This window comes from Callorhinus ursinus, unplaced genomic scaffold (genome assembly GCF_003265705.2).
Source record: "Callorhinus ursinus isolate GAN/ISIS: 27379988/994484 unplaced genomic scaffold, GSC_fseal_2.0 scaffold9, whole genome shotgun sequence".
NCBI classification, from domain to species: Eukaryota; Metazoa; Chordata; class Mammalia; order Carnivora; family Otariidae; genus Callorhinus; species Callorhinus ursinus.
Genome location: NW_027397071.1, coordinates 61,455,263 through 61,479,400, shown reverse-complemented (window position 1 = coordinate 61,479,400; position 24,138 = coordinate 61,455,263). Strand labels below are relative to the sequence as shown.

Here is a 24,138-nt window from a genome sequence, read left to right as displayed (position 1 = left end):
CAGACTTGTTGAGAAACCATGAAACAATTGCTTTACAAAGATAAACAGAGTGAGCACAGGGCAGAAAGTAATACCAATCACCATCTCACTGTGAGACTGAAAGATCATGATACAGTGGTTCCAAAAACTAATACAGGTTACACTAATAGAAATGACATGCCTCTGGGGCTCCTGGGTGACTCAGGCATCTGACTTCAGCTCAGGTCATGATCTCAGGATCCTGGGATCAAGCCCTATGTTAGGCTCCATTCTCAGCAAGGAGTCTGCTTGTCCCTCTGCTCCTCCCCTCCCCCGCTTCTGTTCTCTCTCTCTCTCTCTCTCTCTCTCTCTCTCTAATAAATAAATAAAATCTTAAAAAAAAATGACATTCCTCACACAAGGAAGAGGATAGATCAACTTTGGCCTCTCAACCCAAGGTGGGCATTCATATGAGTGTCACATTGTATATGCAGCACTGACCTCCTAAAATGAATCACAGTTCTAAACTGGAAAAGTATCTGAAAGTGATGCCTCAGAAAATATGACTAACAACAACTAGGATCTACAGTACGTATTTTTTCAGTTTCATTAAGATATAATTGATATATTAGTTCAAGGTGTACAACATAATGATTTGATAATATGGGTATATTACAAAATAATTAGCACACTAAGTTTAGTTAACATCACTTACCTCACATAATTACAATTTTTTTCTTGTGATGAAAATTTTTAAAAGCTATTCTCTTTGCAAAATTTCAAATATAAATACAACACTGTTAACTATAATCACCATGCTTTATATGTTATATCCCCATATAGTATGTATTTTAATTTCCTTTTTTTTTAAAGATTTTATTTATTTATTTGAGAGAGAGCGAGCACAAGCAGGGGGAGCAGCAGGCAGAGGGAGAGGAAGAAGCAGGCTCCCCGCTGAGCAGGGAGCCCGATGCCGGACTTGATCCCAGGACACTGAGATCATGACCTGAGCCAAAGGCAGATGCTTAACCATCTGAGCCACGCAGGCGTCCCTGTATTTTAATTTCAATACAACTCTGGGATGGCTGAATGAACTAAAGATGTTTAGCCCAAAGAAATGGGAGATAAAACAGGACTGACTTTTAATAGCTGAAGAAAAGTCAAGAGAGAAAATAGATGTACCTTGTGAGGTCTGTCTCTGAAAGAAGAGTGAGGTCAAAGGAATGGAGCTTACAGGTGGCAACTCAAAATAAGGAAAAACAAACACATGCAACTGATACCTCATTTTTTGCATGTGGTTGGTGTATAAAATGTTTTTATTTATAAAATTTTAGACAGAGTTGCTGAACAAATGAAGTAATGCCTTAAAATTAATAAGCATTCCATTGCTAAAAGTATTTAAGCATGCACTATATTACCCTAAGACAAAAATGTGTAAAATACTGCTTAATTTGTGACCACGTGCACTAGACAGTTCTACAGATCCCTCCACAGTCATTATCTCCATCAACCAGTTAAGTCACTTATTCTCTTTTTTCAGTTCTCACAACTATAGAGTGGGGATACAGTTTCTGGCTATCTCAAAGTAATGTGAAAATAGTAAGTCAATGAGTATAAAAGAGCAGAGGCAGGAACTTAAGGTAGGATCAGGGGAGGGAAGCATAACATAAATCTGTCACTGGTGGAAAAGGAGAGGTTCCACTGAAGTGAACTGTTCAACTAACTGAAGACCACAACCCCAACTTCATGCTCAAGACTGCATATTCCTCATTATTCTGCCAGACACCCCATTATCATTCCTGCTTCTGTGCTTTCCTTATCTAGAATAAACTTCCTGACGACTACATCCACATAACATATTTTGATTCATATTTCCTAAGTTGGTCCCTCTGAAATCTTTCCTGACCACCCTCACAGCCCTATATATTCCCTTCCCATACTCCCCAGACATCAATTAAAACTGAATCTTCCTTTTCAATATCCTCATAGCACTACCTACTTTCATAATAGAAATTATTTCATCGGAAAGATCATGAGTTCTAGATTCAGTTTAAGACTGAATTTTGGGGTGCCTCGGCGGCTCAGTTGTTAAGCGTCTGCCTTTGGCTCAGGTGATGAACTCAGGGTCCTGGGATCGAGCCCCGCATCAGGCTCCCTATTACACAGGAAGCTTGCTTCTCCCTCTCCCACTCTCCCTGCTTGCGTTCCCTCTCTCACTGTGTCTCTGTCAAATAAATAAATAAAATCTTAAAAAAAAAAAAAAGACTGAATTTGTGATTTAGAAGCTTCAGTTCATTCATCTTTGAAACAGGGATAACAATGACTGCCTCACAGTTATTGTTGTAAGTGTTGTATAAGAAACAAGTACAGTGAGCATAGTGGCTGGTGTACAACAGGTAATATGATTATACGCGCGCGCGCGCGCGTGCGTGCGTGTGTGTGTGTGTGTGTGTGTGTGTGTGTGTGTGTGTTAAAAATGAATAAAGGGATGCCTGGGTGGCTCAGTCGGTTAAGCGCCTGTCTTTGGCTCAGGTCATTATCCCAGTGTCCTGGGATCAAGTCCCGCATCAGGCTCCTTGCTCAGTAGGATGCCTGTTTCTCCCTCTCTCTGATGCTCCCCCTGCTTGTGCGTGCACTCTGTCTCTGTCTCTGTCTCTCTCTCTCTCTGATAGATAAATAAATAAATAAATGAATGAATGAATGAATAAACAAACAAACAAACCTTTTTTAAAAAAAGTCATCTTAGGGTCTTTCAAAGGAAGATGATAGGGAATTATTAGAGGAAGAAGAGACTGAAAGATAAATGGTACAAAATAAGATGTTAGAAAACATATCTATGCTTCTGATCTTCATTTCTTTGTTTTGAAGATAAGACAACAAAAAAATGACATGAGTGATAAAAGTAGTTGAGGGAAAGATGATTTTAAAATAAAGCTTAAAGGCTTTTTATAAAACGGCAACCTTAAACTCTATACCAAACTGCTAACAGCAGGGACTTAAGAATGAGAGAAAGGAAAAATACCTATTAAAAAAATAAAAGATTTTTTTACTGAAAATATAGCATTTAGAAATGTGAAACTAGGTTAAAAAAAATTCCTAATGCATAAATAAAAATTAACTATGCACATTAAGGCCCAATTTCAGATGCTGCTTATTTAGATAATGAAATGATCTTATAAATAATTTGGGGAGTGCACAATTGTTGGCATGGAGGCAATAAACATCAGTTTGCAGATGGACCAAAGAACAAAGCAACTAATGCACATTTGCAGACACCCCCTCCCCGCAAGTACAAGCTATGATCAGTCCTCTTGTCATTTCATGCCCACAACATCTGTGTAAGACAAATAAGATTGCTATTCTTTCTCTCTTTTCACATGCACTAATAACAATGAAAACCACTTATTCAGTGTTTATTATTCATAAAGGGTGGCTGAACATAGAGGGGTAAAGGCATATGACAAAAATTACATAGTTAATCTGAGTTACAGAGTCAAGACTGGAAACTAAGTTCACAGATTGAAGAAAAAAACTAGTTTGAGATATCCTAAACTACTTTTTAGGCTCAAAGTACACTTGCTAAATGTTTTAACTTTTTCCATACTCAATCTGATTCATTTAAACTAAAATGTTAACCAATATAATAAAAGGAGTTTTAAGAAAGTAGATTAAAAACAGAAAATGAGGTAAATGGTTAAACTAATGACAGACCTATTTTTCTATTTTCCATTCCAGAAATGAAACTAAGGCTATGCTGAACAGACCCAGCAAAAGTAGATTTGCTGACAGCACTGATTCAACAAACTTTAACCTGTATGTTAGGTTAAATCCAGTGCTATATATTATAGGCATAAAAATACACAATAATTCCTACCCTCAAGATCATACTACTTCACACTAGATAGTATTTTATAGAAAAAAGTGTTTTAAAATAATTCTTAAAATTTATTCAAGATACGAAAACCCAGATGGATTCTGTAATAAAATAAAACTGCAGAAATAAACAAATAAATAATTAAGTAACACACTAAAAATATTAACAGACCAATAAAATTACCACTAGGTGTCACTGTGATACAAAGTTGTTGGCTGCCTAATTTAGGCTTGCTTTATACATTGTTGAGTCTTCCTGATAATAACATGGAACACTGGATCTTATTTAGCATCTCTTTGCATTTTAATATTTATACATACACAGAAAAATTAGTATTTATCCAATTCCTTAATAACAGTAAGCTGGTCTATATATATAAAGCATTTAACAATTATATTTCAGGTCACCTAAACTTTACTGAGTATATTTTTAAATTTCCCTATGGTAAATATTTTAATATACAAACAAATAGATACATATGTTCACATTTACTGAACCATTTATTTTCTCAGCAGATACTGCTCTGTGCTAACCACTGTGCTTGGGAGAATTTAGAGAAGAATAAGACCTAGTCTCAATTTGAGAAGTTAACATTCACAAAGGAAACCTGAAACACAAAGAAAGAACAAGATGTTTTAAAATCAATGAATGAATCAACTTAACTATGTCCATGGAGGTTAGGAAAGGCTTCATAAAGGAGATATTTGTATGTAATATTAAAATATGAGGGTGAGTTTTCTAGAAAAACTAAAACAAAGAAGGGCAAATCAAATAGAATATAGGAAATAAGGAACCACTGAAAGATGTATAAGAAGATTTACAGTCCAGAAACATCATTATAGGACAACTATGTAAAATACAGACTAGAGAAATAAAGAAACTGAAAGAATAGAAATTAGAGGAATTATGTTAATAATTCATGATCGAGATTAACTACTGAACTGTAACAGAGGTCATAAAAATAAAGGAAGGATTCACATAATATTGCTATAAAACTAACAAAACGTAATCAACCAAATGCAGTGAAAGAAGAAAAAATTTTCCATCAAGTCCCAAATATCTCTGCATATAACTTCCACAGTGATGCATATTAACAAACTTAACAGTGAACACAGAGAAGATGCATGACATGATTCTCTGACTGGCATGCAGTTCATAATAAAAGAATAACTATAATCGAGAACAAATAAAAACCTGGAATAATCAGAAGAAGGAGAAGCTGTGTATTGTACAATATCTGTATATAATTTCTTTTGAATCACATTTTATTTATATGTTTGTAACTATTTTAATTTTATTTGTTTTCAAACAGAATGATGACTTGACTTTCTACTCTACCATACTTGGGCACGAGTCTGCTTTAACAATGAATTATAAATCGAACAGATTAACAAATGTGATTTCTGGAAATTCTATCACATGTTTTTATAACAAAGCTTTAAAAGAGTTTCATAGATTATCCTCCAAATTCAGATAGAATTAAAGTATAACATTAACATATATCATCCAGAGAAGCCAGAATTTCTGATCACCATCTTTGAAATGAGCAGAGATTTCACGCCAACTGAGTGAACCAATGAAAAGTGTGGTTCAAGTGATCCATTTACTTCCACCATATACCAAATATTCCATCAACAAAAAGAATCAGGTCATTTTGAAATGAGACATTGCTAACTACTCAGCCACATGGTATAAATAGCAGTTAAAATTTATTTAGTATAAGACTTTTTTCCTGTTTTTTTTTAAATGGATAAAAATCTAAGAATATTAAGTAAAAGAAAAAGTATGATATGGTACTGAATTCTTTCCCCTATAATAAATATATTCATCACTAAACTAGGAAGTAAAAGCCTAGTAAAACCCTATATAAGGGGTTCCCTACTAACACACCAAGGATGCCTTAGCAATATTATTGAAAATCTGTATGAACAATAAACAGGGTCAATTCTGACTAACTACTGTTGCAATTTGTAACTGTAAAACTATTTTTCAAACATCAGTAGATGGGTTTTGGTAATTTTAAAATTACAAATTCATTTTAAATATCAACAAAGAGATAGAAACTTATAAAAAAAGAACCAAGCATATTTTAGAGCTAAAGAATAACTGAATTGAAAAGTCACTAAAGGGGCTCAACAACAGACTTGAGCAACCACAAGAAAGAATATGTGAACTTGAAGACAAGTCTTTTGAAATTATCCAGTCAGAAGAGAAAAAAGAAAAAAGCAAGAGAAAGAGTGAAAAAAAGCCAGAGGCCTAATGGGAAACCATTAAAGGACCAATATATGCATTTTGGGAGTTGCAGAAAATAAGACCAAGGGGCAGAAGGCTTATTTGAAGAAATAATGGTGAACACTTCCCAAATCTGGGGTAGGAAATAGACATGCAGATTCATGAAGCATAAAGGATCCAAAAAATAATAAATCCTAAAAAGTCCATACCAATAAAAACATTAAAATCAAATTGTCAAATTAAAGGACAAAAAGGAATTTGAAAGCAACAAGTGAAAAGTTCATCATGTAAAGGGAGCCCCCAGTATCAGCAGATTTCTAACTGAAACTTTGCAGGCCAGAGGGGATAGGGTGATGTATTAAAAGTGCTGAAAGAAAAAAACAACCAAACAAGAATACTATGTCCAGGAAAACTGTTCTTCATATATTAAGGAGAAATAAAGACTTTCTCCAGATAAACAAAAGCTAAGAAAGTTCAACATTGCCTTATAAGAAATGCTAAAGAGAGTACTCCAGCTGTAACAAAAGGATACTAGATAGCAACACAGGAGTATAAAGCTCTTAATGGTAAATATACAGACAACTACAAAACACTCTAGAAAGTACAGAATACTGTAACAGTAGTATTAATCACTTAATCTGGTAGAGAAGTTAAAAGACAAAAGCATACAAAATAAGTATAACTATAAATTGTTAATGGTACATAATATGAAAGGATTTAATTTGTGATATTAATAACGAAGGGAGGGGATAGAGACTAGTTTTATAGATGACTGAAGTTATCAGGTTAAAACAGATTATTAAAACTATGTCTTATGTAAGCCTCATGGTAACTACAAAGATAACAGCTAAAGAAGATTAGAAGATACAAAGAAAACAGCTATAGAAGATACACCAAAGAAAAGGGAACAAGATCAAAGCATGACACTACAAAGAAAATCAACAAACACAAAGAAAGATGGCAAGAGAAAGAGGGAACAAAAGCTACAAGACAAAGGAAATAATCAACAAAATGGCAATAGTAAGTCCTTTCCTACCAGTAATTACTTTAAATGTAAATGGATAAAACTCCCTAAACAAAAGACACAGACTAGCTGAAAGGATTTAAAAAAAAAAAAAAATCCAACTATATGGTATCTACAAGAGATTCACTTGAGATTCATGGACACAAAGAATGAAAGTGGAAGGATAGAAAAAAATATTCTAGGCAAATAGTAACCAAAAGAGAGCATGGTGGCCATACTTACATTGACTAAATAGACTGTAAGTCAAAAACTTTCACAAGAGAGAAAGGACATTATGTAACGATAAAAGAGTCAATTCACCAGAAAGATCAATTATATACACATATGCACCCAACACCAAAGCACAAAATATATGAAGCAAACAGTGATAGTAGGGGATTTCAGTAATGGATAAAACTTCTACACAGAAGATCAATAAGCAAACAAGGACTTGAACAACACTGTAGACCAAACGGACCTAACAGACATATACAAAACATTACACTGAAAAGCAGCAAAATACACATATTTCTCAAACACACATGGAACACTCTCCAGGGTAGATGCCATGTTAGGTTGTAAATCAGTCTTTTTTTTTTTTTAAGATTTTTTTTTTTATTTATTATTTATTTGACAGAGAGAGAAGGACAGCACAAGCAGGGAGAGCAGCAGAGGGAGAGGGAGAAGCAGGCTCCTCGTTGAGCAGAGAGCCTTATGTGGGGCTTGATCCCAGGACCCTGGAATCATGACCCGAGCCAAAGGCAGACACTTAACAGACTGAGCCACCCAGGTGCCCCAGGTTGTAAATCAGTCTTAATGAATTTAAGAAGAAAGAAGCAGAAGGAAACTACTATAGATTTTTAGTTTCATTATACTATGGTAGGAAAACATTCCTGGTATGATTTAAATCTTCTTAAATCTATTAAGACTTGTTTGTGACCTGGGGTATGTAGGTGGCTCAGTTGGTTAAGCATCAAATATTGATCTCGATTCAGGTCATGATCTCAGGGTCATGAGATCAAGCCCTGTGTCAGGCTCCACACTCAGCAGGGAGTCTGCCTGAGATTCTCTCCCTCTCCCACTCCCCCCAAGCGCTCTCAAATAAATAAATAAATCTTTAGGGGCGCTCAGGTGGCTCAGGTGGTTAATCAGCTGCCTTTGGCTTGGGTCACGATCCTCGAGTCCTGGGATCAACCCCCACATCAGGCTCCCTGCTCAGAAGGGAGTCTGCTTCTCCTTCTGCCCCTCCCCCTGCTCATGTTCTCTTTCTCTTTCAAATAAATAAATAAAAATCTTTAAAAGAAAATAAAAATAAATCTTTAAAAAAAAAGAAAAAGATTTGTTTGTGACCAACATGTCATCTATCCTGGAAGATTCACAAATCTGTGGAAATTTAACAACTTATGCCTAAACAACCAAAAGATCAAAGAAAAAAATCAAAAGAGAAATTAAAAAATATCTAGAGCCAAACGCAAACAAAAATACAGCATGCCAAAACTTCAGGGATGTAGGAAAAGCAGAAAAGTTTATAGCAGTAAATGCCTATATTTAAAAAAAGAAGAAAGACCTAACAAACAACTTAACTTTACACCTCAACTAACTTTAAAAAAAGGAACAAGCTAAGCCCAAAGTTAGAAGAAGGGAGGAAATAATAAAGATTAGAGCAGAAATTAAAATAGAAAAATAATTTTAAAAAAATCAGCAACACTGAGAGTTGATACTAGAAAAGATCAAGAAAATTGATAAACTTTTAGCCTAAACTAAGAAAAAAAAGAAGACTCAGTAAAAGCAGAAAGGAAAAAGGAGACATTACAACTGATGTCACAGAAATAAATATGAATATAGACACTACTATATACAATTATATGCCAACAAATGGGATAACCTAGTAGAAATGGGTAAATTCATAGAAACATATTACCTACAAAGACTGAATCCAAAGAAACAGAAAATCTAAACAAATCTATAACTAGTAAAGAGACTGAATCAGTAATCAAAAACTTCCCAACAAAGAAAAATTTAGCACCAGATGGTTTCAACGGAGAATTCTACCAAACATCTAAAGAAAAATCAATGTCACTCTTTCTCAAACTCATCCCCAAAATCAGAGAGGAGGGAACACTCCCAAATTCATTTTATGAAATCAACATTACCCTGATGCCAAAGCCAGGCAAAGACACTACAAGACAAGAATAAAAACTATAAGCCAACAACCCGATGAATATAGATGCAAATATCCTCAACAAAATACTAGAAAAACAAATTCAACAGCACATTAGAAGGATCATACACCATAACCAAATGACATTTATGCATGTGATGAAAAGATGGTTCAACATATGGAAATCAATGTGATACACCATATTAACAAAATGAAGGGAAAAATGTTACATGATCATCTCAACAGATGCAGAAAAAGCATCTGACAAAATTCAACACCATTTCATGATAAAAAAATATGCAAGCTAGAAACAGAAGAAAATTACTGCAACATAATAAAGGCTATATATGAAATGTCTACAGCTAATATCATACTCAGTGGTGAAAACTAAAATCTTTTCCTCTAAAGATCATGAACAATGCAAGAATGCCCATTGTTGCCACTTCTATTCATCAGAGTATCTGAAGTCCTAGCCAGAGCAATTGGGCAATAAAAAGAAATAAAAGGCCTTCAAATCAGAAAGCAAGAAATAAAATTATCTATGTTTCTAGATGATATTATACATAGAAAACCCTAAAGTTTCCATTAAAAAAAAACCCTGCTAGAACTAATAAATTTAGCAAAGTTACAAGATACAAAATTAACATACAAAAAGTAGTTATATTTCTCTAACACTAACAACAAATAATCTAAAATGGAAACTAATAAAACAATCTCATTTACAATACCATCAAAAAGAATAAAACACACAGGAATAAACTTAACCAAGGAAGCAAAAGATTTGTACAATGAAAACAATAAAACAATGTTGAAAGAAAAGTACAGAAGAAACAAATGAAAAGACATCACATGTTCAATGGATTAAAAGACTTAATATTGTTAAAAATCCATATCATCCAACCAACCTACAGATTCAATGTGATCCCTATCAAAATCCCAATGGCACCTTTGCAGACATTTTTGTAGAAAACAATGTTAAAATTCATAAGGAACCACAAAGGACCCTATATAGTCAAAACAGTCTCGAGAAAGAGAAATGAAGCTGGGGGCCTCATACCTCCTGAATTCAGAACATTTTACGAAGTAATCAAGACAGTAAGTACTGGCATAAAGAAAAACATATAGACCAATGGAACAGAATAGTGAGCCCAGAAATTAATCCATGCATATGGGTCAAATGATTTGACAAGAGTGCCAATTCTACACAATGGAGAAAGGATAGTCTTTTTAACAAATGGTGTGGGGAAAACTGGATATCTACATGCAAAAGAGTGAAATTGGACCTTTATCTTATTCCATATACAATGATTAATTCAAAATTGTTTAAAGACTTAAACATAAGATCTGAAACTCTAAAACTCATAGAAGAAAATATAAAGCAAAAGCTTCATACATGGGTCTTGGCAATGATTTCATAGATATGATACCAGAAGCAAAGACAACAAAAGTAAAATAGACAAGTGGAACTAGATTAAACTAAAAAGCTTTTGTGCAGCAAAGGAAACAATCAATGAGACTGTAAAGGAGAAAATATTTGCAAAGTATATATTTGATAAGGAGTTGATATTCAAAATATATAAAAAAATCCTACAATTCAAAAGCAAAAAAGTAAATAACCTGATGTAAAGACGGGCAAAGGCCCTGAATAAGCATTTCTCTAAAGAAGACATACAAATAAGTATATGAGAAGATGCTCAACATCACTAATCATCACGGAAATCCAAATCAAAACCACAATGAGATATCACCGCATACCTGTTAAGAAGACCATTAAAATCAAAAACAAAACAGAAAATAGCAAGTGTTGGCAAGGATGTAGAGAAACTGGAACCCTTATGCATTTTATATTGGTGAGAATGTTAAAATGGTGCACCCATTATGGAAAAGAGTATGGACATTCCTCAAAAAATTAAAAAGAGAACCACATATGATCCAACAATTCCACTTTTGGGTATTTATCCAAAAAAAAACTGAAAGCAGAATCTTGAGATACTTGCAATCCCATGTTCACTGTAGCATTCACAATATCCAAGAGGTGAAAACAACCTAAATGTCCACAGATGGGTGAATGGATAAAGAAAAGGTAGTATATACATATAACGGATTATTATTCAACATTAAAAAAAATAAGAAAATCCTGTAATATTCTACAACATGGATGAAACTTGAGGATATCATACTAAGTGAAATAAGCCAGACAGAGAAGGACAAACATTGTATGATTCCACTTATATGATATATTTAAAGTAGTCAAACTCATCTAAGCAGAAAGTAGAATGATGGATGTCAGGGGTTGGTGGAAGGGAAAAATGGGGAGTTGCTATTTGATGTTTCAAATTTTCAAATTTCAAAGTTTCAATTACATAAGATGAACAAGTTCTAAAGATCTGTACAACAATGTGCATATAGTTAACAATTGTACATTTAAAAATTGTACATTTAAAAATGTGTTAAAAGGATAGATACATTATGTACTTTTTTACCACAGTTTTAGGGGGAAAAAAAGAAGTATACAGGGGGCATGGGAATGAGCCATGGAAAAAAATGAATGGACTAAAGAAATCTGGGCAGAAGAAGGTACATGTACAAAGGCCTTGAGTGGGCTAATAACCTATTCAAGGAACTGAAACAAGTCCAAAACACTTCAGGCATGGTGAGCAAGGATGAAAGTGGTAACAGATGAAAACCAGAGATGTAGCAGGAGCCTGATCAAGCAGGGACTTACAGGCCATGGTGAAAGATTTTAATTTTATCTTAAACCAATGGAAAGTTTCTAAGTAAGGAAATAACAATCTGATTAGTGTTTGAGAATGATCAATCTTTTAACAGTTTTGCTTTTCTCTGCAATATACCTCTTCTTCTTTTTTTTTTTAAATAGGCTCCACACCCAGCTGGAGCCCAGCACAGGGCTTGTACTCAGAGTCCTGAGATCAAGACCTGGGCTGAGATCAAGAGTTGAATGCTTAACCTACTAAACACCCAAGTGCCCTCAGTTAAAAAATTAAATAAAATTAGGCAAGAATCTTCCTTAAAAAAACAAAGGAAAGATTTCAGAAATATCTGGAATTTAGATTTAAGGCAAAATTCCATTAATGGGTCAAGTAATCTGAATCAAATATGAATTCAACATAGTTTCTCTATAGAAAAAAGGGGCACCTGGGTGGCTCAGTCAGTTAAGCGTCTGCTTTCGGCTCATGTGATGATCCCCAGGTCCTGGGATCCAGCCCACGTCAGGCTCCTTGCTCAGCAGCCTGCTTCTCCCCCTCCCTCTGCCTGCTGCTCTGCCTGCCTGCTTGTGCTCTCTTTCTCTCTGTCAAATAAATAGTAAAATCTGGAAAGGAAAGGGGGAAGGGGAAAGGGATGGGGAAGGGGAAGGTGAAGGGGAGGAGCAAGGGGAGGGGAAGAGGGAAGGGGGAGCGGAAGGAAAGGAAAGGGAAAGGGAAAGATAAAGGAAAAGGAAAGGAAAGGTTGGGGCGCCTGGGTGGCTTAGTCGCTAAGCATCTGCCTTCGGCTCAGGTCATGGTCCCAGGGTCCTGGGATGGAGCCCCACATTGGGCTCCCTGCTCAGCGGGAAGCCTAATTCTCCCTCTCCCACTCCCCCTGCTTGTGTTCCCTCTCTCGCTATCTCTCTATCATATAAATAAATAAAATCTTTAAAAAAAAGAAAAAGCAAAGAAAAGAAAGAAATCAGGTAAAATCTGTCCAATAATGGCAGTCATACACTTAAGTTTCCTTTGAAAGGATAGTACTGAAGCACTTATCCAACTTTTCTCTGATCTCTCATTAACCATAGCATGAAAATAGAATGAATTTCAGCGAAAAGGTATAATACACAATATACTTAAAAGTTTGGTTTGCGTCTGCCCTAAAACAGCATTTTCTACCATTCCATATAAGTGGAACAAAATAATTATTTTCAAACTTGCCTCAGTATCAACGCAGTATTTTAAAATGCAGCATAATTATCTGTATGGAAAATATCAGTTTCAATTTGCCTTTTTTCCCTTCTTATTGGCAGTCAACTCAAAATAAAAGAATATAAACTAAAGGTTTACCTAATAAATTGTTTATGAAGGCTTTATGCTAGGGAAAACCTTACCAACAGTACAGCTGTCTTCAAGTACCACATCAACATTTCTGTCTCTGTACTCAACCCTGAAGTCCAGCATCCGAGGTTGTCGTTCTACAATTTGCCTAGATGGCATTACAGGTCGAAATGCTGAAGAGGAAGAGGGAGCAGGAACTGAAGCTGGGTGACTTGGATCAAATGCAGGTCCTGGTATAGTCTCACCTCCATAGTCACTGAAATATTGACATAGAAAGAAAGATTATCATCAACCAAATCATTAGAGATTACCACTAAGGACCCATTCCATATTTGGCTTATGTTGGTCTTCCAATCAAATTTACCTACCTGTGCATCAAGCCCTAACTAAAGTTTTACTTCCTCCATAAAATCTTTCCTGGTGACTGAAAGCCACATTACTCTCCCTCCCATCCCTGCCTTTCTATGTCTATTAGCAGTATCATACATATCATTTAGCATTTAATCAGATTTTTGCCATATGTTGTTATGATGTTAATAAAACATTAATTTTGAATTAAGAACAGTGTCTTCTTCATTCACTTTCATTTGCTTACTGAAACATTATTTGATTAACTCTACTTTCCAAAAAACTCAGAAATTTACCATCCTTAAATCTCCACTCTATTGTACTCCTCAGTCCTTTTTTTTTTTTTTTAAGATTTTATTTATTTTTGACAGGGAGAAAGAGAGTGTGTACAAGTAGGGGAAGCAGCAGGCAGAGGGAGAGAGAGAAGCAGGCTTCCCGCAGAGCAGGGAGCCCGATGCGGGGCTTGATCCCAGGACCCTGGGATCATGACCTGAGCCGAAGGCAGACGCTTAACCGTCTGAGCCACTCAGTCTTAAAAGATAATTTTTTTCCTGCTTTGCATAGAAAACAGATGCCATCAAGATGAAATTCCCTTACTTTTTTGACATCAAATCCACAAACTAACCCACACATGTACTCCCTTTTTCTCTTTCTATAAAACAGAGGCAACATCATTCTAAAACCATCTTCTAATTAGCTTTACATTATGGTATGCTTTTCCTTTCCAGTATCTGCAACATCTCCTTCTCTTCTGGATTCTTCTTAATAACAATTAAACATGTTTAACTCTTAAAAAATAAAAATAAAATCTTTGTTCTGCTCACTTAATAGTTATCTCATTTCTAGGGATTAAATCAGGTATTTACATGAAAAGCTTAGCACACTGCCTGGTACCTAGTAAGATCTCAAACATCAAACTCAGTATATCCAAAGTTTAACTCATTAATGTTTCCCCAAGCCTGATCCTCCCTCCATTGTTCCTCATATTAGCTACCCAAGCCAGAAACTTCTGGCATTATCCTTGATACCTTCTTCTCTCACAATTCCCATATCTAGTCAGTCCTTTCAATTTTACCTCCTAAATATCTTTTAGTTAAGACATCCACCTTTCCCCTTTGAAGCTGACACCCTAGCACAAGCCACGAGCACCTCTTACGTGGACTGATGCAATAGCCTCCTAACTAATCTCTGAATGTTCCTTTGTTCCCCTGCATGTCATTCCTTACCACCACAAAAATGAAATTATAGAAATGTCTTCATGTCATTTTCTTCAATATTCCCCTCTGCTCTTCATACAGAGCTAAAGAGGCGTATAAGCCCCTATATGATCCAAATCCTATCTACCTCCCCATCCTTAGCTTGTGCTAGGCTATCTCCAATCTCTCTGTTAACAGCCATAACAGCCTTTCATTTCCTCCATCTCACCTTGATCCTTCCCATTTCCTAGGGGAACACAGACTATTCCTTCAAAGAATATTCTTTCTTTCCCATCTCATACCAATATTCCATTTTTCTTCTAGCTAATTATATCCACCCTTCCTATCTCAGATTGAATGTTTTTCAACTCAGAGCATGTTTTACTACCTCAGACTGGTTCTAATTCCTCACCACTACCAATTATAATTGGTATTAATCATTTGACATTTAGGACCCCCCAGAGAATATAAGTTCCACAAGGGCAAAGTTCACATCTGTGTTTTTAATGGCTTTATCCTCTGCCTGGAGCTCAAGATTTTACAGAGAAAGTACTTAAATATTTAACTAACGAGTAAAGGAATAATTATTAAAGAATCTGGTTTTTCTCTCACTTAATTTACATATATAGTCACTTTTTTCCCCCTCACTGGGAGGAGTAAGGAAGAAGAGAACATAAGGAATGCTTCCACTGAAACATCATTTTGTATATATGTTCCACCACCACCAAAACTATAAGCTCATTTCTAAAACATCTTTTTTCTCACCCTAAATTTAAGGGAAAACAACAGATTGGGAACCTGAACAAGAACAAAAACAAGAACGACCAAAAACACACAAATAAGCACTATTGATACCAACAAGCCAGGAAAGAAATATTTACATTTACTTCACATTATTGCTCTGATTAGTTTTTACCAAATTTAGATTACAATATTGATTTTTGTGAGTTGTGATCGTCTTTTAAAGAATAGGATAGGATACAAATGATCAGTACATGGCACTTAATAATTAGGACCAAGTACTGTTTCCCAAAACTTTTGATTCTGATACATATTTGCATATGTGTGCTTTGGATTCCAGGTATTTCTCTTTGTAGGTCATAGCCAAGAAAGTGTGAAAATAACAAGAGTTCAGATACTCTAGTAATCACTGATCCAAAGACAAAAACCTATACTTTCTCCCGGTTGTTAGATTCAAGAAAAGTAATCTTAGAAGTAGGACATGGAAAAGAAAATGTCCAGAGCAGGAAAGACTATCACTATTGGAATCCAAAGTATCTATGAAGAGAATGTGTGCAATGATATTTCATATCTCTAAATTTTGTCACAACTTCTCAGAACCTCGGAAAAACAGCTAAAGTTAATAGGCTGGTCCCTGACTTACTGTTTTCTTAACTACAAATTCATCCTTCTGTAGTCTATTGTGTGATGCTGGGGCTAGCATTCTGCAAAATTCTATTTGTCCTCTGGCATGTTTCCCCAATAGATTCTGCAAATAGGGGATACTATTAGATAGAGATCATTTGTTACCAGAGAGGAGGAAAGCGTTCCTTCTTCCTATTTGCATATACTTCTATCAGTATCATCCTGTAGCTTTCAGTCTCCTGGCTTTTTTCAGTATTCATATAACCAGTTTCTTGACATCCCCTCAGACACCAATAGCAGCTAGAGAGTGTGCATTCCACAGCAGCCTGATCCTCACTCAGGTCCAAGGGACTCCTCAGAGCGTCAAAGTTCTGTTAATCCCTTTGACCTAGACCTAAGAGTGGTAACTTCCTGAAGCAGTTATTATACATAGGTTACTTCAGTTTTACTTTTTTGCTCTTTTAGTCTTCCACACCTGTGTAACCAATCCTACATTAAACTTGAAATACCCAAACGTTTTTTTGGTAATGGAGGTGTCCCAGAAACAGGATTCAGGAATTGGTTTGATTATGTACTTGACCTTCAATACACTGATGAGCTCCTTGCCAATGGAAAATGAGATACTAGTGATCATGCACTGGCATAATGATTAATTGAATTACCACTTATAGTTCATTATGATCACATACCTATTAAAACAAGTGCCTAAGGGGACAAATGACTATTTGACTTGGCCATTACGGTAGTAATAATGACAATAAATGAGCTGGCTGCTTCTGGAAAGCTTAAGAGAAGAAAATGAAACACTTTGGGTTATTAACTTTCAGTTCAAGCCATGGTGAGAAAGCTAGAGCTTTTGAAGTAGCACTTTCTTATTTCCCGTCCTCCAGGTATGATCCTACTGAGAATCATACATAAAATGTAATTTTGCAGCTTAAATAACTACAGTGAAAGCTGAGTACATATACTTTCTAAGCTTCTGTTGTGAAAATTACAGCACTGTTTTAGAAGGAGTGGGACCCTAAAATGTAGAATAGGGACTCCCAAGTGGATTCAGATGAAGTTATAATCTTGAACCCACAGAGTCCCTCTGAACCTCTTTTGTAAACAGAAACAACTCCTCTTCCCATGACTGAAGTTAGCCTCCTCTTGCTTGAAAATGGTAATGCTCGGGCGCCTGGGTGGCTCAGTCGTTAAGTGTCTGCCTTCAGCTCAGGTCATGATCCCAGGGTCCTGGGATTGAGTCCCACATCGGGCTCCTTGCTCAGCAGGGAGCCTGCTTCTCCCTCTCCCACTCCCCCTGCTTGTGCTCTCGCTCTCTCTGGTAAATAAATAAAATCTTAAAAAAAAAAAAAAAAAAAAACTGGTAATGCTCTTACTTGGACCATTGCCTTGAAAAGGGATGCCTATTGTCAAAACCTACCCCCACCATTCCTTATTGTCTCTAAAATAAGATCTAGGCATGCTCCAAGAGAATAAGTACAATGTGTTAACTGAGAGAGGGCTTATATCCAAAATAATTGTAAGACTTTGATAAAGCAAAAACCTAGGGAATAGGTAAGGAAATGAATTTGAAGTGAATTTGACCAAAAGAGTTTGGATAGAGCCAAATATAACATGTTTGCTTAAGCAGCTCTAAGTCCTCTAATAGTTTGCTTGTTGACTGAATGAAACTTAAGTCCCAAAGGAGTCTACATTTAATGAGGATGAAATGCCCAAACTTTCCTGGCAAAATGTAGAAGAAATCCAGATGCTTAGAAAAATAAGAATGCTCGAGGGGATTTACCATGAACAATCTGAACATACATACATCCTCCTACTACATCATCCATGAGGTCCCAGAGGACATTGCACTAAAGTATTAAGAAATACATTAGTAAGAGTCGGGGGAGGTCTGCATTCTTGAAAAACTGTAGTGGCTGTCTTCCATGGGTTGGGAATGACATGATGAGATGACACCACTGAGTAAGTTTCCTTAATGGGCATGAGATCCCAAAGTGCTCAGGTCAAATGGCAGAATTTAGTAAGAAAAAGGTAGGAGCAATTATGTTAATGGACAGCATAGATAAGAAGTGGCAATCAGAAGATTTCAACCTGCAGAGATCTTTAGAAGTGTTTAACTGAACATAATTATTATTTTTCTTCTTTGAGATGGAAAGCAAGTATGGTGGGGGAGAGGGACAGAGAGAGAGGGAGAGAGAGAATCCTAAGCAGTATCCATGCCCAGCCCCACAAAGGGCTCAATCTCATGATTCTGAGATCACAATCTGAGCTGAAATTAAGAGTTGGATGCTTAACCAACTGAGCTACCCAGGCACCCCAGAACATGATTATTTCTAAGGAACCAAATTAAAAGTCAACTGACTAAAATATTACTTGATCTAAAAACATTAGAAACCCTAGACCTGATAGCCTAAAACCTAATGTCCATAACACAATGGACAGTCATAGTCACTCTCAGTTTCCAAACACAAGTTGTTTCAGAGACATAAAGTCCCTGATCCCCACAAAGACAATGCAACAGAGCCACACATACGCATTGGAAATTTTCCTTTAAGACTTTTCCTAAGAGGCCTGCAGCCATTTACTAGGTTGTTTGTGTACTGATAAAAGGAAAATATCTTAAAATTTTAGGGGATTACTAGATGCTAACTCTAAACTGATATTAATTCCTGGGGATATAAGAGTGGAAGATTATGGTGGTAAATGAAGTTTGGGCCCAAATCCACACATACCATGTTCAAACAATCTGTCAACCTACCCTGCAATTTCTTCTCCAGATTCTGAATGCATAACCGAAAGAGACATACTCAGTAACCAGCAGACATTCTATATTGACTTCCTGATCCGTGGAGTTAGGGTTACTATGTAGGAAGGGTTAGTAACAGGAAGTAACTGACCTTGCATATACTTTTTTCTCTATATTAATTTGCAAACACCAAGACAAGCATATTACTTTTACCCAGCAAGGTAAACAATATACCTTCATTGTCTTTTTCAGAGGATTATGTCAACTCTCCTGTTCTTGAGCATAACAATCTAGTCTGGAGAGATCTTGATGACTTAGACATTCCATAAAACAACATTACATTGATAACAATGTGAATCGATCCTGAAGAGAAGAGTAGGAAGTACTTGGGTGCTTTGATAAGACACAAGTATGATAGAGTAGAAGATACGTGCCACAAAAATGCAGGGGCCTGCCGCCTTGGTGAGGTTTCTGGGGTCCAGTGATTAGAAGCAATCAGGGTAAAAGGCCAGTTGCTATATCTTGCACTTCCCATCGAAAATAAGAGATAACTAAGTTAAATGAGGAAGAAAAGATTTGGACTGGGAAAGGAAAAGATGTTTATATAATATACATGCTCATACCAACCAAAAACAAACTGCTAAAGCATTACAGCCCCCAAAGATATCCCAGGAAGACAGTAGTGAAAGAAAAGCCCCCTAGTGGGGAGAACTTGGGATTGTACCACAGGTTGACTTTCATTTAGAAAGAGATTGCCTGAGGTACAAATCTATTTGAACCATGGACAACAGACAATAGGTTGGCCAGCCGATCAGGACTTGGAAAAAATAAAATAAAAATTAGGTGACAAGGGAATCTGGGGAAAAGATATGAAAACGGAACTTTCAGAATGGACACAAAATGTGAATATGTTTCTGCAGGGGATGTTGCCTACAGGCTATCCACTGGAAAAAGAGGCTCTCAATGTGCATAAGACGACATTGTTCTATTGATGTAAGTCAGCTTACATTAATTATATATTAATTGCATTAATATATAATGTGGCCATGCCAATAGGAGTGGAGGTTAGACATAGATACAACATCAATTCCCCCTTACCAAGTCTGAATCTGGCTAGGGAAACTACCAAGTGTCTAAACTGCAAGCAACAGAGACTAATACTGAGTCCCCAATATGGCATCATTCCTTGGGGATCTGGTAATGGATCATTTCTATCATGGAGGAGGGAACAATATGTTCTCCCTTAAAAAGATACTTTTCTGGATATGAAATTGACTTCCCTGAAAGCAATACTTCTGCCAGCACCACCATTCATGTACTGAGGGAACGCCTTATTGATCTAAGGCTTCAAACACAACACTGGTTCTAATCAAGGAACTAATTTCACAGCAAAAGAAGTGTAGTGCTAGTATCATTCGTATGTACTGTTAGCCAGAAGCACCTAGTTGTCAGAACAGTGAATTGTCCTGCTGAAGACAGTTAGGAGACAACATACTCAAAACTTGGGTCTCCACCTTAAAGGATGTAGTATATGCTTTATATCAGTGACCAAAACACAGTGATATTTCTCATACTGCCAGAAAACATGGGTATGAGAATTAAGTGTCAGTAGTGGTTCCTTTTATTACTCCTAATAACTTAACAGAATTTTTGCTTCCTGCTACTTTGGGCTCTGGTGGTTCAGAGGTCATGGTTCCCAAGTATGTAATGTTTCCACAATACTTTTCTTAGAATTAGAACCTGAGAATGCCACTTGGCCATTTTCTACTCTTCACATTACTTAATCAACTAGCAAAATAAGGGAATACGAAGTGAGGTGGGAGGTCCTGATTACCAAGAAAAAACTGGGTTGCTGCTATACAATGGACTATTTTCTGGGGCATGTCCAATTATGAGTTAGTGGAAAACTACAACCAATTTAAAAAAGGCTGGTTCACTGAGGATTCTGACTGTTTAAGAATGAATGTTTGAGATGTCCCACCAACTAAAGAAACTTGACTATCTGAGTTGCTGGCAGAGGGAATATAAAGAGTGGAAGAAGAAACTGGTAAATATTAATCATGGCCTCATGACCAGTAACAGTAACAAAAATGTAGCAGCACAGAAGTGTGTGCACAGACACACACAAAATTTTCTTCTTACAATTTTGCACCTTGATCTTAACACCAGTGACATTACTGTAACAATGACACCCACTTTGTTTTAGCATCAGCCACTGGTGTTAGCTTCTAGCATCTTTCAATACTTCAAAACAAGCCTCTGCAGCCTGCAGAGGTACTAGTATCAGCTGAGCAGGACTTCTTTCTCTTATGTCTAGGGTCAAGTTGCTAGGGCCCTTCCTCTGGGCTTCAAAGTCCTGTTAACCTCAATCTCTCCCAATAACTTTCCTTTTTTCTTCTAATACTAGGAGTGACTTTGTGCCCTTTAGTGGTTAGCAGGCGGGCTCTCCCAGACAGACCTGTTCTAGAGCAGGCTTCCTGCAATACCCTGGACCCAGTCCACACAGTCTGGGTTGTGCCCACCCTATTCAGAGGATGCTGCAGCTGTAAATCTGCTCTTGCCCTATGCACCTTTCCTCAAGCACAGCAGACCACCCCACCCACAGCTGGGCCTGCTGGTCCAGCTGTTTCCTGACATCATTATATCTGAATTGTCTCAGTATTCCCTTTTTGCTCTTTCAACCTGCTCCACATCTCTGGAACTGATTCCCTATATGAAATTCCCTGTGTTTGAAACACCCTAGTGTGCCTTTTTTTTCTTTACCAAACCCTAACTCTAGGAGACAGTTTAACATTTCTAATCATAGCAGGCTATTTGGTGTTGTCAACCCAAGAGAATCTTTTAGAAAGTTTTCACTTGAGAATTTTCTTATTGGCTATAATTATTTTATTTCAAGATCAATAAAAAATAATGAATTTACAATCCAAAAAAAAAAGAGACTACCAGTTAATGATCCTATCAATTTTGACTAATGTTCAATGGTATCCATAGAGTACAAACACATCCAAAATTGTTGACTAAAAAAAAAAAGTATTTTTAAGACTTTTCATCTATGAAGATATCATTCTATAATCTGATCTATTCACTATTCTTTTCTAATTAATCAATAATTAAAAAAAAATAGACACTGGCAAGGGAAACTCTATGGAGAAATCTATTTTAGATTTAAACATCAACTAAAGGAGTGTATTTATCCTCAGTCAACTTTGCTCTACAAACCACACGTCACTGGAAGGCAATGAACAAAGCAAACAGAAACTCTGTACATGTTTATTTCAATTTTTAAAAATCCATCCCAAGGTAAAATTTCTAGGTACAAAAACAAAACAAAAACACTTATGTGTTTTAAAGATAAATTTGTCTTTAGAAAAAAATCAGATCTTAAATGAGCATCAGAAAAGACAATAAATAGAAACTAATTGACCAAAATGGATATTATCTGTATCAAAAACCTCAGCATTTATATATTCTGAAAACCTAATAGCGAATAACTAGAAAAAAAATGCCTAGTCTTCTCTAGGTTCCCTCAATGAATTAAACAATGGACAAAGAAACATACAGACTGTCTGGGTCAAAAAAATAAATATGAGTTGACAAATACTATCCACTTAGTCAATGAAGAAAATTATACTACTGATTCATAAAATTTTTAGAAAATATAGCACGTGCTTTCTACTAACACAAGTAATTCATTAGCACTTCCTTCTAACAATAACTGTCTCCAAAAATAATGTTTAAAAAGGCTCTGGACAATATGCTAAATAAATAAAATATTATACCAAGATGTAGTAAATAAACATGCACACATTTGATGTTCTATGACTGAATGGCTTACATTTATGACAGCATAAGTCACACAGTATATAAAATGTTGTATTAGCAGTATGTCTAGTGAAATAAGCCTTGGAGGATGAGGCAGAAGACTTGCTTACATCCTGACTCCATCAACATCATGCTGTATCATCTGGGCCAAGTCACTTCATGCCTTATTCTCTCTACCTGTAAAATGAGGGATAATAATATCTGCCTTTACTTGCTTACAACTAAAATAGTAACTGTAAAATAAAGCTATGGGAGAAAGATCTTATACACATGTATTAAATTCCAACTTTTTTACCCAAAGGAAAAAAATCTTTTAAAAAAAGGTATGACATGACTAGTTTGCTGACCTTGAATAGGGCAGAGTGGTATCAAAAAATGCATGGCTTTTAAAATGAGACAATACAGATTTCACCACGTACTACACTTGTGAGCTTGGACAAATCTATGTAAACTCTCTAACCTTAAGTTTCCTCACTATGAAATATGAATCTCTTAAGGGTTATAGTTAAGTAATAAATGATGAAAAATATATCAATTACCTCACACAGTGCCTTAAGCATTTAAAAAATGTTAGTTTCTTTGCTTTGAACTTTATGGGAACATTAAAAACCATATTCCCACTTTTGAATTCACACAAAAATCTGATTTCAAGAAAAGCTATAAAGTACATGGGTTGGGCTCTTCTCCGTCCAAAAATAATTCATATTAAAAAATCTTTTTGATAGCTCTTTCCTCTGTCGAAGTATGAAATGACAAATTAAGAGTCAGCTGCATTCACAGACTACACTACAAAAGTCAAACATACAAAACAAAAATCCTTTTAACTACCTACATATACCATTCCTACTATTAAGTCTTCCACATTCAGTGTTAAGCCAATGAGAAAGCAACAAAGAGCCCTCTTTCATTTTCCTCTGGTTAGGAGACACACAAGAGGAATTTTCAGTTATGTCAAGTCCACAGTGATTTCAAACCTAAATAACAAAGTTAGGAAGGGAGAGAATTGAAGACTATTGCTAGATACAACCGATTTTCTTCTATGCACATATGATTCATTCCTTTGCAAACAAAACAAAAACCTACTCTGATGAATGTTAAACTCCAAATTTTATAGTTTTAGAAATCAATTTAGTGCTGAATCTCTACTTATAAAATATTAAGCAAAAAGTATCATTAGTGACAGGAGAGATGGGATGTTTCCAGGGATGAGGAAATTTCTAGAGTTCACCCACAGCAAAATACTGTTAATTTTAAGATGTATCCAATATGTACTCAGAACCCAGAAGCTGAATCCACAAGGGTTTAACAAGCAAAAATTTTGGAACAGAAAGTGGAATAACATTTACTCAAGAATAAAACTGGAGCCATATTTAGAAGTCTAAAA

General features: G+C 35.9%; 1 protein-coding gene across 8 annotated transcripts in view; it reads right to left on the bottom strand.

The window, feature by feature from the left end:
- FAF1 (Fas associated factor 1) overlaps positions 1-24,138 on the bottom strand; it is a 487,148-nt gene that overhangs the window by 309,396 nt on the left and 153,614 nt on the right. For 7 of the 8 annotated variants that reach the window (XM_073896766.1, XM_025871569.2, XM_025871572.2 and 4 more), the window contains one exon: positions 13,328-13,530. In XM_073896766.1, coding sequence (XP_073752867.1) covers positions 13,328-13,530 — 203 coding nt within the window. Of the gene's footprint in view, positions 1-13,327; positions 13,531-22,864; positions 22,934-24,138 lie in introns of those variants that run through there. The other variant, XM_073896770.1, reaches the window with a different exon arrangement.